This window comes from Chelon labrosus, assembly GCF_963514085.1.
Source record: "Chelon labrosus genome assembly, chromosome: 13".
NCBI classification, from domain to species: domain Eukaryota; kingdom Metazoa; phylum Chordata; class Actinopteri; order Mugiliformes; family Mugilidae; genus Chelon; species Chelon labrosus.
This window is the reverse complement of record NC_140346.1, coordinates 5,217,282-5,234,394: the sequence shown is the minus strand read 5'-3', so window position 1 is coordinate 5,234,394 and position 17,113 is coordinate 5,217,282. Positions and strand designations below refer to the sequence as shown.

Sequence of the window (17,113 nt, the reverse complement as noted above, 5' to 3'; positions counted from 1 at the left end):
GTCCAGACTTGTAGAGTAATTGGCCACTTTTGCTGCAGTACTGAACTTTTGTCCTCTGTGTCTTTGCCTTGCACGGTTCAGACACACACCAGCGTGCACGCAGCTCACAATTTTTGCCAGATATGAATGAGTACATTATGTGTCAGTGTGTCCTTTGTCAAAACAGTTGCTTCACCTGATTCCACAAACTACTGTAACTTGCATATGGACATATGGAATGTAGATTACAGATTTGAGAAGGAAACAAACCCATTTTTTCATTAAGAACTTATTTACTACACAATATGTTTTAAAAAAATAAAAATGAAACAGCTAATTTGCAAGTTATTTTTTAAAGTGGATTATGTTCATTGATAAACAAGTTAAATTAGTTGTAGCTAATAGCTATAGATAAACTATTTAGCCTACTGTCTTACCCAGCTCTCCATTAATATGAAAACAAGGTCAGTAACTTAAAAACGAACCCTGCTCTTCCCATTAGGAGTCAGCCAGACTCAGCCAATCCTGGAACATCAACTGATGTCATGACATCTGCAGCTCATAAAGTTGAAGGCTTCCCAACTAATTCAATTTTGTCAACCTACAAATAGACAGCAGTAAACTACAAATGGATTCACTCGCAGTCCTTAAGATACACGTGAAATTAAACTCACATGAAGGGACCGCAGGGACGCTGTAAAGAGACCATTATGTGGTCAGCGGACCTTAGTTTGGAAGTCACTTGCTATGAAAAAGCGAAGCCATATAATAAACCACACACACGCACACACACTTGGGAGAGAGAGAATGCCTCTGAGTAACACAACTCTTGTGTCTCCTTTTTCGTGTAGCATATTTCCTCGCAGAAACTAGCTGAATGGTTATTGATCACATTGTGTGTGGGGAGGTGTGTGTGTCTGAGACCGGGTCTTTGATGTAGGCAGGCTGATCACAGATCAGATCCACGCGCCTCAGATCCATAAAGCCAACCCCTCTCCCCGCCTTTGATCTCGGCGCTGAGTCTGTCCTCGAGCTCCGACGCCGCTCGGAGTCGTGTCGAGCTGGGCTGGAGGAGCAGCGCTGACATGGTGAGCGGACCGGTGCGGGAAACACGCCACCACACCTCTCACCGGTCTGCTTTCGACTTTTAGGAACCAGCACTTTTAACAAGAGACTATTTTTTAGCAGGTAAGGAGAGCTTTTGTTTAGTCTGGGGCAGTTATCGAGGCTTTGGTTGTTACAGGGTACAGCAGGACTCCATAACAAACCTCTTGTCATTAAAGGGATATTGTACTTATGATATTCTATCGACACAAAACAGTTTAATGATACAAGTTAGTTTAGTTGTTCTCTCAGTTTCTCTATTGCATGGATATTATTATTTTTTTTTAGTTAAAACATTGGTTGAATTTTGGCGACATAAAAAATTATATGCTACAATGGAAGTTATATGTTATGACGTTTTAAATATCTTTGACCCTTTAACCATCCCTTTTTCTATTTTTCTCGTAATTCCTTAATATTATTTATATTATGTAGTATTATAGTAAATATTGTAATCCATTATTTTATCAATATTGTGGAATATTAAAACTCTTGACTTCCATGTTTATATATCTGGGTATAAAATACATACTTGTGAAGTATAGTGCATCGGTTTACCTAAAAATTCATCCTGCCATGACTACTTTCTTTGGGCTACAATATAAAATTAATTCAGTTTTGTCTTTAATATGTCTTTAATTTTGTGTGAGAAAATCTGTGGAGTTTACGAGGTTAAACAAGCCTGAACAAGTCCGTATTTGGAGGAACCAGTCAAAATCAAATTTTACCTTTTGGTCCCAAAATTTGTCTTTGATCCAGCTAAATTTGCCTCTGGTCTTGGTAAATTAAGAGTTTGTTTTATGGACATACTTAAACATTCAAGTTATTGTCCTGTCCCTTTTTCAGCTGCAAAGCAACAAGTGGTCCATCAAAATGGTCTGGATGCTTCAACACACCTTCTCACTTGTGCTAACTGTGCATATCATATATTCAGCTTTGGTAAGTGTTTTTCTCCATTGTATGTTGTTCCTTTGTTAACTGTCTTTCATTAAGCCCTATCCTTATCATGTGTGTGTCTACGCTGCCCACACAGTGCCTGTAGAGGCTCTTTGACCCCTTTGGAGTATTATGAGACTCTATGGATCATAGCTCTTGAATGACTCTGTTGAATATCTGTTATGGATAAAATTGGTGATCAAATGCAGGAAGTTTTACGGAGTGACTTTCCCACTCAGATTCACGTGATAGCCGAGGAAGAGACCAGAGAATGCAGAGAGCAGGAGTACAAGGACCGGTTTGGAAACTGTAAACCCTGCAAACAGTGTGATGCAGGGCAGGAGCTTTCAAAGGTGGGAACCAAACTGTTTCTATCTTTTATCACCTTACCAGTATGAACTGTCTCTTGTTTATTTAAGAATAGGAATGTATGAATCCATAACAGGCCGGGTGAATAAACTTCCCTAAACTGGAAAAAAAAAGAAAGTTGGATGTATTTTTCTTGTCAAGGGGGAAAAAAAGTGTTGAGTTTATGAAAAGAATGGACATCTCTGTTTAGATACGTGTATGTTATCCAGTGAACCAACATTATTTATTACTTCCTCTCTTTCATGCAGAGAACAGCCAAGCCGTTATTAGCTTTTGTAGAACACCGACCCTTCTTTAATCAGTCACACCCATACTTTTGACCTTCTGCAGCTGAATGGCTTCCATTGTTTTTTCCCCATTGCACCCCGTCCAACTTATTGTCTTCACTGTTTGAAGCAAGCCATGCCTAAGCTTGCTGCTCTCTCGGCTGGGAATAGAGTTTTTTCCACCACCTTAGCCACAGGTTTTTGTATGCTTTGTACAAACAGGCCTCTGTAGTGTCAGTTAAGTTTGGTAAGCACAGGCTTTCCTCTTTGGCAGCAGCTATGCACCTACCTACTTTTGCAAGTGTAGGCAGTGATGGGAAGGTGGGTAAACCACAGTGATCAAACACCAAAATTAAGCTATTTTACTACTTGAATTTGATTTATTAGCAACTGTTGGTACACAGCAAAAATATTCCATAATCATTTTCAACCATATGCAACTTCAGAGCTCCTAAAACTGAGTAAAATATCCTTGCAAGTGCAGTTTCTTTTGTTTCCATATAAAAAGGTGAATGAAAACTAAATATTAGAAAAACCTCTCAATATTACAGACTGCTACATTCTTCACCTCTTTAAGAAATGGGACACCTACTCATCAATACCAGTTTTAAAGGGCAAGTTTGCCCTCTTAAGACTCATTTTTATTTATTTTACTATATACAATAGTTTAATTACATTGTTCAGGAATATGTTTCTACAATAAAAATCAGAGGCAGCCTTAAGTAAAGTATATTCTGCAAATAAAACTTCTGGTAAACTGACTTGAGGTGAGTTTACGCTCTGAGTGCTGATGTTAAAAACTCTGCATCACCCTTAACATCTGTTGCACACATGCATTTAAGTCCAGTTGCCTTTAATCTCAGTGCACACAGACATGCACCCTGTGGTTAGTAATACGCTTCAGTAGTCCTCGTATTCCTCCGCCAGCTCAACAGGCATGAATGCTGCTAGCCACCCTGGGGTCCTGGTTAATAATTGGCCGCCTCATTCTTTCTCTGAAGGTAGCGGGATGCCGGCTCAAAGTGGAGACCTAGGCCTGCACTCGGTGAAACTTTCCCAGAGAAACTACTTGTGATCTGAGCTCTGGGTAACCAAGACAATCTGTCCATATTCTGAAAGGCAGGGCTGACTGTTGGGAGGGAAGCAGACTTTTGGAGTCCCTCTGTGCAGCTGCCATAGAGATCCCAGAGGAATGTGGCCCAGTTTGCTCTGGAAGTTTGCCTCTGGAAGCCACTCTGAGGCAGGCTGACAAACATCAATTAGCCCCTCCACGCTAACTGTAGCTTAAAGAACCACCCACACAGAGGGAGCGTCCATAAAACCAGTCATTCTTTTTCTCCCCGACATATTTCATTCCAGCAACGTTACTTAGTGTGTTGAGATGTGTCAAGCATGAATGAGACAGGATAACTTGCTTTCCAGTGTATGCTGTGGCAAAAAGGAACACAACTTTGGTGTGTCAAAATCTCGTAATATGTAGTAAGAGAGTAACACTTCCTCCAGTCACATTCAGGACAAAGGACTTGTGGGTGGCACAGACTAAACAGAGAGAGAGTAACACGGAGTGCATACGCTCCAGAAAGGTCAAAAATCCCCAAAGTTCTGCTGCTATGATGAAAGAAGTCGGGCAGGAGTGAAAGTTTGAACAAGAGACAAGAACAAAGGAAGTGAAAGTGTCCTGAACAAAACTCTGCTTTTACTAACTTGGCATTGTTGTTAGTGTTGTTTCATCGCCAGATCAGATGACAGGCCGTCCCCTTGTGATTCCCTCCTAATCTCCGTGCGTCTGAACATGCTTCAAGTCCCAGCCAGCTCACTCCACACTGTTGTTATGTTTTGCAGTCTCCCCCAAACTAGATCAGGAGATACAGACAGCAGGACAGGGAAAGGGAAAAGGATGTTAAGCATACAGTTTTTTGGATAGATTTTGAAGTTAAAACCTCCTTACTTGATTCCACACTTGATCCTCTCTTCTCTCTTATCTCGTGTTGACGTATAAAAGAAAGTGTCATCTTCTTATAACAGAGATATAATCAGTTTAGGGATTTTAAAAAAAATTTAACATTTTATATTAGTATCTGTTTCAATGTGATTATGTGTTACAAAAGCATCATAATCCATTGTGCACTTCCTTTTTCATATGAATAGTAACTTAGACACCACAGAGTATAGTCTTTCCTCTAGCTGCTAAACAAGTCTTAGTCAGTGCAGGGTGTCAGCTCTGTGGAGCTTTGTCAACAGAGATAAAAGGAGAAAGAGATCGCTCCTTGATGATCTGTGCTGAAACCAGAAAGGCAAGAGTTGGCTCCGTTTTCCTTTTGTTTCAGTGCTCTGACCTGCTTGTGTCTACATCTCATCAGCCCATCCTACCATGTGGTGTCCCTTGGATAGGGTTTATGCCAGTGCTGGGTTGAGTGAGGATGAATCATCCCGGGGCCCCTTTCTTCATGTGTGGAAGTGGGTCACAGAAGAACTGTGAGGTTCCAGGCAGTGACTGGGCCTGCAGTTCTTTCTTGAGGACCAGTTTCAGGGTTCAGTGACATGACAGTCTTCCTGCCTGCCCAACCTTGGTCTGAAAAAGGCAAGAGCGGATCATGGCATGCAACTATGGCCAGCCAAGTCTTCTTATTCCGCCTTTCCCCTCATTATCACTCGTCAGTCACCCCTATCCTCTCCCTCCTTGGGTTCCCTGCTCTGCCCTGCTGAAGCATAAGCCCAAATATGGAGAGCTCATAGCAACAGCTGCAATAGTCCAAGCCTAGCTGGTCCACCTCGGGCCAGGCCTGGCTCAAGGGTTCAATGTCAGGCTCACATGTGTTTGGCTGGAACGCTTGAATTCCTCATCTTCTGTCCCGACTCCGCGGTGCCATCACAAGATCACATCTTTGCCTCCGACCTCCATTTTTATTTCTTGCCAAACCCAACCCCCATATCAGAATCTTCTGCCCACATTCCAGCAGGACTGCATGCCCGGGCAGTGAAATGGGACACGGGCGAAGAGAGAAGAGAAGAGAGAAGCCCTGTTTGAAGCTGACCTTCACTTTAATGATATATGAGTACCTCATACCCCCCTCCCATATATCCTCCTGGATTTGGATTGCTGTGTGGCAAAACTGGATAACAGGAGGGCAGCTGCTGTGGAGCTGATAGTGAGTGATCAATGTATGATGTCACCACTGCAGGGAATTTTTACTCTGCCTGGTGGACAGCGATATCAGCTGTAAGAAACAGATCGAGGTGAATTGTGGCATTTTAAATGGAATTATAATTAGACATGATACATTTATGGTTAGCACAGTTTATGATATTGCTTTTAACTCTGAAATATGCATAAATTAAACAAGATTCATATTTGATTTCATAAAAGTATTCAAAACATACGTTGTGTTCTTTTAAAAAACATCTTTTATAGTTTGACTCAGGTGAACACATTCAAAAGGTGGTTAAGCATTAGATCATTCTCACACTCATAGGAAGCTGTGCTTTTTAAGTATGCTTTCAACTGCTGTACACAAAAAGCGTATTCATCTTGTTTTCTCCATATACCACTCCATGATCCTGAAGCGTTTCCTTCTTGCTGGCCTCTCAATCAACGGGACACTCGCTGAGTCTGCTTGGAGAGGGAGTCGCACAAAAACGCAGCAATAAACTTGCAATAATACAACAGTGGGTGTCCCCTAGAGCCTTTATTATTCAAATGCATGGCCTTTCTGGGTCTTGCAGCGGAAGGCCACTCATTCATACTGAGAGAGTCAGGGAGATTATTGCCAGTGTAAGATGGACTCTCAAAAGAGGCAGGCCATTGTTCTCTTCTGATCCCGTGAGCCAAGATCATTCTTTAATTCCAGACCCCCAGTAGTCCTCATTCAGGCGCTCTTTTCAGCAGCTGCACATCACCCCAAACCACCAACCCCACCTCTTACCCGGTGTATTTCTCCTGTTAATCCCTGCAGGAATGTGGCTTTGGTTATGGAGAGGATGCCCGGTGCGTGCCCTGTCGGAGCAGTCGCTTCAAAGAGGACCGGAGCCTGCAGAAGTGCAAGCCCTGCCTGGACTGTGGCCTCATCAACCGCTTCCAGAAGGGCAACTGCTCCACCACCAGCAACGCTGTGTGTGGTGATTGTCTGCCAGGGTGAGAGAACAGTTTCATAAAAAGATTAGAGCTGCAGAACAGAGATGAAGAAGAGTTTGCTACTCCTAATTTACATAATGTTTTAAAAAATATCTAACCATATGTTCATGACAACTTTTTTTCTTAATAGAAATGTCATTATATGTCTTCAACAGATATTACCGGAAGACTAAATTAAGTGGTTTCCAAGACATGGAGTGTATACCTTGTGGGGATCCTCCACCTCCTTATGAGCCCAACTGTAAGCACCTTTTCTTTCTTCGAGCTCATCTAACAGTTGGCCTAACATCAGTGGGACATTTTGTCAAATGTTCTCATAAATACTGGCCATTCATCCCTAATTCACAATAGATGATGTTTTAACATGAAACAACAGGGATACAATAGTCCAAAAGCAAACACCACCATCTACGGCACACCATTGAACTCTTAGCCAAATGCTACAAGAACCAAAACCCGGGGCTGCAGCGACGCAACAAAGCCCGCACACACACAACATGCCAGCACAAGGTCCATGGAGTAACCAGAACCACAGCCCTGAAAGGGTGGAGCGAGCCATATTTCATTCACTAAGTCTCACTGAGCCAGCCAGCTATGCTATATGCGCAAATAAATGCTCGGATTTACTAGCTGCACATTTGAAAAGCTGAAATGGATACGACTAACAAAACAGTGGACTTGCCAACTGCGGATTATATTAGCTCAGAGCATGTCACTCATTTTCAGCACTCAATTTGGATTAAACAAGCAAACTTCCTTGAACAAAACCTCCATTGACATTTCGAGACAAAACACACCTCAGAACTACTGCACTGTTATACATGTTTTTTGTCTTTACACCTAAGTATATTATTGCCATTATGCAAAAAGGGAGGCAGGAGGTGTATGACAGTATATTCACAAAGCAGGGCCCACATTCCAGCAAGCTGCAGATCCAATTGACTTCTTTCTTCTGGCCTTTATAAGTAGTTATGTGCAACCTCGTGATTTCAGGTTTCCATATAAAACCAACAGGCGAATGAACTTATACCTTTGGTAATTGAGTGTGACTTCCTGATGGCAGAGGATACTGCAGCTGTTTCTGAGGAAATTTTTTGGCAACTTGAGCATCAGGGCCGTCCCAGCCAGAGTTAGCACCCCTGTGTTAAATAAATGGAGACAGCTCTGGGATATCAGACAACTCTAAAAAAAAAAAAAAAAAAAAAAAAAAGCAACTTACTAGCAACATTACAGTCTGAAAACAACTGACCTCCCTCTGTCTGCTCATTTGTCCATCTGTGCAGCTTCCCGTTTTGATACGGGAGGAGGCCAGTGAAACAAAATGGCCATTGTGTCTGAGAACATAACTGGTAGTTAGCTCCTACAGGGACTCTCCGTGGAGCTTTTCCAAATGTTTCAAAGTCTTGTCCCCTCCCTCTCTGTGTTATCTTGAGGAGGGTGGTGAAAACTTAAAGGGCAGATCATTCTAATGGGCCACACTGGCCTGGAGCGACGGTGCAGCTGTGCAGGGGAGGCAGTCGCCGTCTGGGGTGGACTGTAAATCTTCAGCCCCCTCCTTTCTTCTCCTCCCTTTTCCCCCAGTGGCTCTTTTGAGGCAGAGTAAAAATGAGCTTGTGTTTTATGGATTCCTCCAGCCGCTTTAATGTGTTTCATCTGCTGAAGTTTTTCACTGTCACGGTAGATCTCAGGGAACTGACTGGTCCATACAAACACACATGCAGGCATGCAGACTCATACACACATGTTTAAAGAATGCTACCTGCTTTTTGTTTTGTCATATTTCATTGTCCAACTGGATTAACACAGAAGTCAGAATGAACAGAGAAAAAACATTTTTAATATAGCCATAAAAGGCCCCTTATTTTACAGTATTTGTTTTATTTTAGACAGGATAAAAAAATGGGGCATATTGGGTGAAACAGTTTCTACTGTTCCTACATGTTCCTTCTGCCGGTTATAGTTTTTACATGCTGTTGTTAAGTTTGTAGATCAGGGAACTAAACAAAGGAAACGTGAGTAGTATTACACTGGGTCCTCACCACAAACGACAGAAAAACACACTGGTCCGGAAGCTAAAAAAAACACGCTGTACCAGCCTGCCAGCAATTCAGGGCGGAGCATTCAAAAGATCACCGAAGTCATTCAGATGTCTATACCAATGATCTCTTCTCACTGCAGAACAGTTTATTCTTGCCGCTGTCTCATTATAAAACCACAACCTCACAGCAGTAATGGTATTTGGTGTTGCCACATTACAAGAAGTGATGACTGTAAAATGTTTTACCATAAACAACACCTTGGCTTTTAAATATTAGAAATCAATCCAGCAGACATATTGAGTTTCTTTTTATAAGATTGCAAAACAGTGATGTTAAGTTATATGAATTACACAACTAAAAGTTCAGAGCTGAAATATATTTTGGAAACCAGACTTGCATGCGAATGTTCTCGAATTAGTGGAAGAAACTGGATTTATGATAAAAACTTGGAGGGAATCACAGATGATATGATGTACTTTGTTTTTCTTTGAACTGAACTCATTTCAACATATTGTTTAATACCTCTGCACACAAATGAATAGTCCCTACAATCAGAGCAATCCATTATGTGATATATGCCTTTCGACAAATAACTTAATCACTTACCTGTTAAATTACTTTGCTGTTAATATCGTTTGCAAGACCAAGATAGCAGAACCGAAGCATCACACTTCTCTGATGGCAGCCATTTTGTTGTAAACAACATAAACTCAGCTGTGCTCAGATGACGTGTATGACTACTTTGCAGTTACTCATCAGTCCATTAGCGCTTAAAACCTTCTCAAAGGATTTGATTGGCCCAGATCTTTACTAGGCATAATCAATTCCCCTGCTAAAATGTTGTGGGCAGACAAACTTCAGGCTGGCTTCCAGGTTACTGTACTATATAACTTTGCAACAATATCCTATATTCTAATAAAGAATCGTCATTTTTTTTTTTTTTTACTGCTTGATACATTTTTTAATTTAGAGCCATTGTAAATGTCTTTGGATGAAAACCGCTTGCACTGTTTGTATAGCTCCTACACCAAAGAAATGTCTGCTCTTTTGTTCAGAGTACCGGGTAAAACAGTTCTTCTAAAGAGCCTCTTAAAAGAGTTTGTGCAGACAAAAGTCAAAGATCCCTCAGAGGTGTAAAGAGTGCTTCTTTTATTTGGACTGTGCAGCATTCCATAGAGTCAACAGGCAGAGAGTCTGTGAAAGGCTGTGGTTTATTGGTCTGGTTTGTGTGGAGATAATATCAGCAGGTGAGGTTCCTTCAATAGGCCAGTGTTTATCTGTGTTTGCTGCAGCTGCTGGGTCTCTGATAACAAGCTGCCTTTGTGCTGTTGGAGCGGGGATGCTCTCCTCGGATGAGCTGAATTTGACCTTGAAAATGAAAACCAAGTTTAAACACAATGGTCAGGTGTCAGATACAAGACACTGAAACTATCAGGAGTCTAAAACTTAAATAAAGATAGATGCTTATATTAAACTTGTTAGTTTTTAGTAGTAGCTTTTATATTAAAAGTTTCAAATTGAAGTTAAAGTACAAATACCCTTATATAAACTGTAAGCTATTCAGAGCAGCAAGTAAAAAGTCACGTTTCTGACATTATGCACTTTTTAGAGCTTATATCAATCGTATCCTTTTATTGTGCCCTATGGGTCAAACTAAGTCATTTTCTTAGAAGGAATGTTAAAATACCCTTATCCCCTATCTGTCTGAATAAAAAAATGGCCCAGAGCTAAAGCAATGTTTACATTGCTCAACAAAGAGCTCTTGAATGTGAAAAGCCAGTTGCCTTTATGATTAATACACCAAAGAGCAAACAGCAGAGTCAACTGCAAAAGGATTTCGCAAACAAGAAGTCATTCATAATATTTGCCATTCTTGTTGATCGCTTACTTTCACTGTTTGTGAAGCCACACCCTCACTATTATGCATACATTTATATAAAAAAAAGTATAGTATTTGATTACTTTTAATGATCAGAGATAATTATGTGAAGCTGGCTATACATGGCCTTTAGAGGGAGATGTCAGTCATTTTGAGAATTTTGATGTGCTGCTCTTTTCCTTGATTCCCTCTTAAAGCTGGGGTTGTCATGAGGGACGTGCAGCTTGCATCCTGATATCTCAGCTATCACAAAGGATGTGTGAAAAGACCTCTGTTTCTTTGTATTTCTGTGATCTACAGAGGATCAGGGATGTGCTGCTGCAGATAATGCCGGTTTATGATTTTCATAACTATAGAAAGGTGTGGCGTAGTTGTTTTGATTCAAAATAAAGTGATTTCTGTTTAAAGGCCAAATTATTTCACGATATAAACCTGAACATTTCAGTTTTGTGATTTGACTCAACTAAACATAACTGAACTACTAAAAACAGGTCTTTGTTTGTTGCTGTTTGTGGTGTTTAACCTTAAAGCTGCGATGGACAGTTTAGTAATATTAACTATAGAAGAAATAACAAAAACCCTGTTTACACTGTTTTTTAAATTAAATTTGATCACCAGTGGACGGCGCTAAATGCAGCGGTGCAGAGATTGTCTGGGACACATTTGACCATATTTCTTGAGCAGCATATGCGTAGAACTTCACCTGAAGACCTCATTGGTTCAGGCGCGGTGGTTGTCTTGGTGTCAACACTGGGATGTAAGCTAAAATTGCCTGTACAAGTAAATTATTTCTTGAAACTTTTTATTTTCCTTGCTATCCCAGGCAAAACAAATTTGCCATTTATCTAGCAACAGACTACTGTTTGGTTGACTCCCACCACTCTTATTGATTGAGGCTGGTTTTATGCTACTTTCCCAGCACCCAATGTCAGGGTTTAGCATCTATTTGGATAATGTAGGGGAACATTTGGCAGCTTAGGAGTCCAAAACAAACTTTAAAAGGAGAGTTAATATTGAAACTCAACTCCAAATAGATGCTAATACTGTTGCTCTGTCTGGTAGAGGTTTACATTATCAACTGTTCACTAACACGTTTACACAAATTGTGCCAGAAAAGTAATCAAGCACTGAGTAGCATATTAAAACCACCTAATAATTAGTTGTTTTGTACTCATCTCTCTATTAAAGTTGCTGTTCACTTTGAGAGCGGTAGAAGTTTGTCTTAGTTTACACACGTGGATCACGTGTTGTGCATTCAGCTCAGCAGAGTGTTTGAAGGGATAATTACAGGCAGCAGAAGCCAACTTTTCAACCAGTGCAAACATTTCTTCTGTCTTACGCTGTGCAATTTAGCATTAAGCCTTATTAAATCCTTACATTCTGTATTCGCGGGAACTTGTTGAAGGAGCTGCATTCCTTGCATGAGTTTGTGTTAAAGATCTTAAAGGTGGGGACAAACGCTGACATCACATTGCCCCTCAGGCACGACGAGAACTGTAACGGCAGCTTAATCAAGAAATCCGTGCACAGTGCCACACACACACACAAGTGTTAAAAAAACACCATTAATGTCAGTTTTCTGTGTTGTCTCTCTGTGTCACAAAAACACACACGCACACTCATATCTGACCTGTTTCAGAGGCTTGACCAGCATGTCTGCCTCCTGTGAGAGCAGCATGTGAGGGAGCCTGAGGGCTGAAGGGTACAGTGTCTGTAAATCATCTTCTGCAAAGAACAAGACAGAGGCAGATAAAGAGAGAATCCACCACAGGCACTTTCTCTTTGAACTCCCGAGCATATTTCATTATACCCTAACAAACAGATGACTGGCCTGAGGCGAAAAGCAATAATTTGTCTCATGTTACCAGGTTCTGATTGGCTGACAAGTGAAGTAAATGCTCTGTTTTTTTTAGGCATTTGTTGTGTCTGAAACTCAAATAAGTGAATGTCCTTTGGTGTGATATTGATACCAAACTCTTTACACATCAATTTCAAGAGACAAGAAATCACCTTTCAATAAGCACGTCTACTGCCATTAGTCAACGTTTCACACCCTGCTCTCAGACTGTACATCACACTCCTGTCCTTTCGACTCTCTTTGCAGGCAGCGGGCGAGTAAACTTGGTGCCGCTTCCCTCGGTGGTGACCAGCCCCCGGGACATGGCCCTGGCCGCGGTCATCTGCAGTGCCCTCGCTACAGTGCTGCTGGCCCTGCTCGTCCTTTGTGTCATCTACTGTAAGAGGCAGCTGCTGGAGAAGAAGCCCAGTGGTGAGTCGGCATCAGAGCAGCACGTTTTGCATTTTCTCGTGTAAAAAAAAGTGAACCGTAGCGAGTGAGGCTTTGAAAAATATTATGTGCTTAGCTATGCAGGTTGGTAATTCTCCATTGCACGAGGTTCTCTGCGGCAAGTAATGAACTTTGAAGCCACACCAGGTGCATTCTAACGCACAGTCAAAGCATTTCTTGTACAATATGTACTCCAGTCAAGATTTCCAAAATAAAGCAAATCTCATATGTGTTCCAAAAAATACAACATCAAACAATGGTGATAAGATTGTGATAAGGTATCTCAGATGTGTGCTTTGAAATGTGCTGAGCAGGCAGTTCTGTGGAAGCACATCTAGTCATTTGCAGAAGCCATAATGCATCAAGTAAGGTGCAGGATCTGGATACGTGTAGGCACTCTATATTTCTTAATAAGACAGCTGAAGAAGAGCAGGTATCACTGTACCAACATGACTGTTCCTCCTTTGTTAGCTGCACAAACAGGGTGCAGTGTTCAGCTTTATTAAACCCTGATGTTGCATATGTGAAACATCCCGAGGCAAAGAGTTAATGACATCATTTTATTTCTGGTAAACTCACCTGAAACAAAGAGTGCTGAAGAAGATATTAAGGCGTGACCAGTCTTTTTTTTTTTTTCCTCCATTTGAAAATAGTTTAAAGTTAGTGCTTGCATTCTGTCTGTAGTTTGACTGAGATATGCACCCCACCCATCACCGGAGTTGTTTTTTTAAAAATTATACAAAGGAATTTTAATCGGCTTCATGGACCTGAGGGTTATAAGACATTTCCCAGCACATACAAGAGACTGTGTAGATTTAGTGAGACAGAGGCAATTACAAATAATCGCATTCCAGACTGGTTTCTTTTAACTGTTCTTAGGTGTCTTCTGTTTTTGTTTCTGTATATGTATCTGCAGTGTATTTAACAAGGCATCCTTAATACAAGCTTCAAACACCTAATGGACTAGTTAATAGATACAATAATGGTTAATAAATCATTTACTAATGTAAGACTTTAATAAAACCTAATTCTGGTTACTTTTTAACAACTTGCAACTGATCTATTTACCCAAGTTCATTTTTAACATTGCTAAACATATATGATGCAATTTCTAAAGAATATGTAAATTTACTAGACTGTGGTGCCAGCAAATTGTTGATTGACTGTCTCTGATGTGTTTACTCAGCAACCTCTCTGAGGTCTCAGGACTGCCCGTACCTCGGGGCGGAGCTCTCCTGTCTGGACCCCCGCTGGCTCCATGACTATCCCCAGAGGCCCTGCTGCCAATGTCACTTGGGACCCGGACACACCTGTGGTAGGGTGGACTAAAGAGATTTTATGCTTCAGCTGTGTTTTGGCACCAAACAGTTCAATGGGATTATCGTGTTTTTAGACTAAGAGCTGATGGCTGTAAATTCCCATATGTGTAAAGCTGTATATTTGTGTGTGTGTGTGTGTGATGTTCAGGCCCAGTTCATCTGATCCCATCTCTGTGTTGTGAGGAGAGCTGCAGCCTGGGCCGCAGCCAGGACATCAGTCCCTTCCAGTCCCAGATGAGCCTCAGTGACGGGTGAGGACAAAACGTGACTGAAATTGTAAAATTCTAAAAGTACTTACAGAACAAAGACAAAGAACTGAATCGCTGACAGAGGCTGAAAAGTTGCTGCTGTGAGCGCTACATTAAAGCTGAACACGCTGTTTGGTGAACAGTGCAAACATTTTTCGGCCTGCAGGGAAATAACTATTAAAACCTGCAATGTTTTCACCACGCTCTGCTGACTCCCAACAAATAAAATTACAGTCATATATGGAATTACACTCACTTGCCAGTTCATTAGGTACACTTGTGAAAACTAATGAATTCTAATATAAGAGTCCTGCACTACATCTTAGCTTAATCTAGAGCTGTTGATTCAGCTCATTTAGAGGCTATGGTTGGCAGTACTACTGGATTGCTTTGTGCTGCAACAAAACATCTTTATTATTTTGACAACCTCATATAGCTAAGGAACACTTTTGTGTTTAATTCAATCCAGTTTGATAGCATCAAACCCTACATCCTTTCTGAAGCTGTTTTATCATAAACTGAATATTAGAACAATAATGAAGAAGACTTAAGTGCAGGACTGTTGTATTTGAGTGCACTGATTTTCACTAGTGTACCTAATGAACTGGCCAGTGAATGTATATGCAGCTGCAATGTAATTAAGTTTGCATACATCTCATTATTAAGTTACTGTAGCTCACTGGTCCAAACTGCATTACAGTTTGATTGAATCAAAGATAACACCCCTATCATCTTGTGTTTAGGCCTACAGCATCCAGCAGGTAAACACTAAACTGTTGCTCTACCTCGAGGACAGCGTCATTATTTCTTCAAGGTGCTTGAGACGTGATTTAACGTGGTTCATTCATTTCTTTCAACCGCTGAACACAAACCACTGGGTGTGGACTCAAAGAAGGATTCGGGCTGAAAATAATGACAGATTTCTTCATTACGCTTTCCAGAAACACAAACCTGAATGAGGAGGGCAGCCCGATGGAGCTGGAAGGACGTCCAGAGTCTGTGGGGGGGTCTGAGTTTAATGCCCAATCTGCAGAAAGACTGGAGGAGGAGGAGGAGGAGGAGGAGAAAGAGGAAGGGTGCAGGTCAAGGGAGAATTCACCTGAGAGGTCCAGACAGAACTGTGGAGAAGGTGTGACGGAGGTTCTGCTTCCCAAACAGCCTGCGTCTACTCAGGAAGGTGAGGAGACTTGTTACCACTACACCACTCTTAGATTAAACACCAGGGAGTTCTTTTTTGATTATAACCCATCTGGATATTAATAATGGTGCATTAAGACAATCCAGTGGCATTTCAGATTATTTGCCTCAGAACAAACTGATGAATGATTCTTGTGGAGAAGAAGTCCTCTCCCAGTCAAGAAAACACAGAGAACATATGAAATAAATACTCTAATCCCTCTGGAGAGTTAAACTTGTGCATCAACTGCTCTCACACTCCTGGCTTGCCTTTTTATAGCATCCACTAAGAGCGGCACACGTTTCTTTGATGTAGACAAGACTATCCTGTTTTAAGTCAGCTCTTGGCCGGCTCAGGATGGATACGTTACTAATCGCTGCATGTCTGCGTCCCTCTTCCTGCTCTCTTCTCAGGATGACATGGATTGCTTTTGGCTTGTGTTCCACCCTTGAACTACCCTGGACTCGACAACAGCCGCGGCCAGATCCCGTATCAGATTACTCACCAGCCGCCCCCCCCCCCCCCCCCCTCCCCCTCCCCCAATCATCACCACACACAGACCAGCAGCAGCCACTCACAAGTGTGGTCACGCTGTCTCTTTGAAATGCCTGCTGCTGACCTCAGAGCCCGTCAGATGGTCCAAACTGAATATGTACATATGTGGAAACGAAAGCACTACTGAGGAAAAGCAAAGCGCAAAGCAGAAGGCATAAAAAAAACAAAACAAAAAAAACTACACATCTATACACGCAGAATGTGAACTGGAAGGTAAAAAATCATATGAAGTTCAAACGTCGAGGAGTACGGACACACGGCCGCGGAGCCTCTGCTCTGCCCTGAGAATGTCTCGCACCTTCACATGTAGGAGAACATAAACTGTACCACTTGTCTAGCAGCTGGTGTCATGAAGCTTTTGTGTGTGTAAAGTTTGAAGTGTGAAGACAAAGCGTCTAAAGTGATTATGTTGCACAGTGAAGACAATCTTCATAAAACGGAACAAGTTAAGACGAAGAATGTCCAAGTGATAAATGTGTTGTAGATATTGTAAAATAGTGAAATAGGTCGATATTTTTGTAACGTAGACATGACGACATCATGTTTGCCCCCGCCCCACTTATGGTGTTGATGGTTGTGAACGCTCACCTCCATGTATCATTACTGTAAATAAACCACTTGAACAAGTTTACAAACTCAATTCTCTATCCATTCTTTAAAGTGTTTCAGTGATGCACCTCCACGGAGCTGGAGGACTTGGAAGCCAGATCAGAAGGCTCATATTCTGCCCCATTACTTGTTTTTTCTTTTTGTTTAGCTCCAAAACTGCTGTTGTTATTGATGTTACTCTTTAGTAATCCCTCACGGGGAAATGTCTTCTATG

The 17,113-nt window shown here is 41.5% G+C and overlaps 1 protein-coding gene across 1 annotated transcript; it reads left to right on the top strand.

Annotated features, from left to right (window-relative positions):
- Positions 1-775: 775 nt before the first annotated feature.
- On the top strand, positions 776-16,596 carry tnfrsf19 (tumor necrosis factor receptor superfamily, member 19). The gene is made up of 10 exons (XM_084558593.1): positions 776-1,167; positions 1,930-2,022; positions 2,259-2,372; positions 6,608-6,786; positions 6,942-7,027; positions 12,809-12,973; positions 14,178-14,306; positions 14,459-14,561; positions 15,500-15,735; positions 16,149-16,596. The coding sequence occupies exons 2-10, from the start codon at positions 1,957-1,959 to the stop codon at positions 16,151-16,153; spliced, it is 1,083 nt and encodes a 360-aa protein (XP_084414719.1). The 5' UTR covers positions 776-1,167; positions 1,930-1,956; the 3' UTR covers positions 16,154-16,596.
- The last annotated feature ends 517 nt before the right edge of the window (positions 16,597-17,113 follow it).

Coding starts and splice junctions, on each gene's coding strand:
- tnfrsf19 (XM_084558593.1), top strand. CDS start 1,957: ATGGTCTGGATGCTTCAACACACCTTCTCACTTGTGCTAACTGTGCAT. Junction 2,373..6,607: donor CAGGGCAGGAGCTTTCAAAG/GTGGGAACCAAA, acceptor TAATCCCTGCAG/GAATGTGGCTTTGGTTATGG. Junction 7,028..12,808: donor ACCTCCTTATGAGCCCAACT/GTAAGCACCTTT, acceptor CTCTCTTTGCAG/GCAGCGGGCGAGTAAACTTG.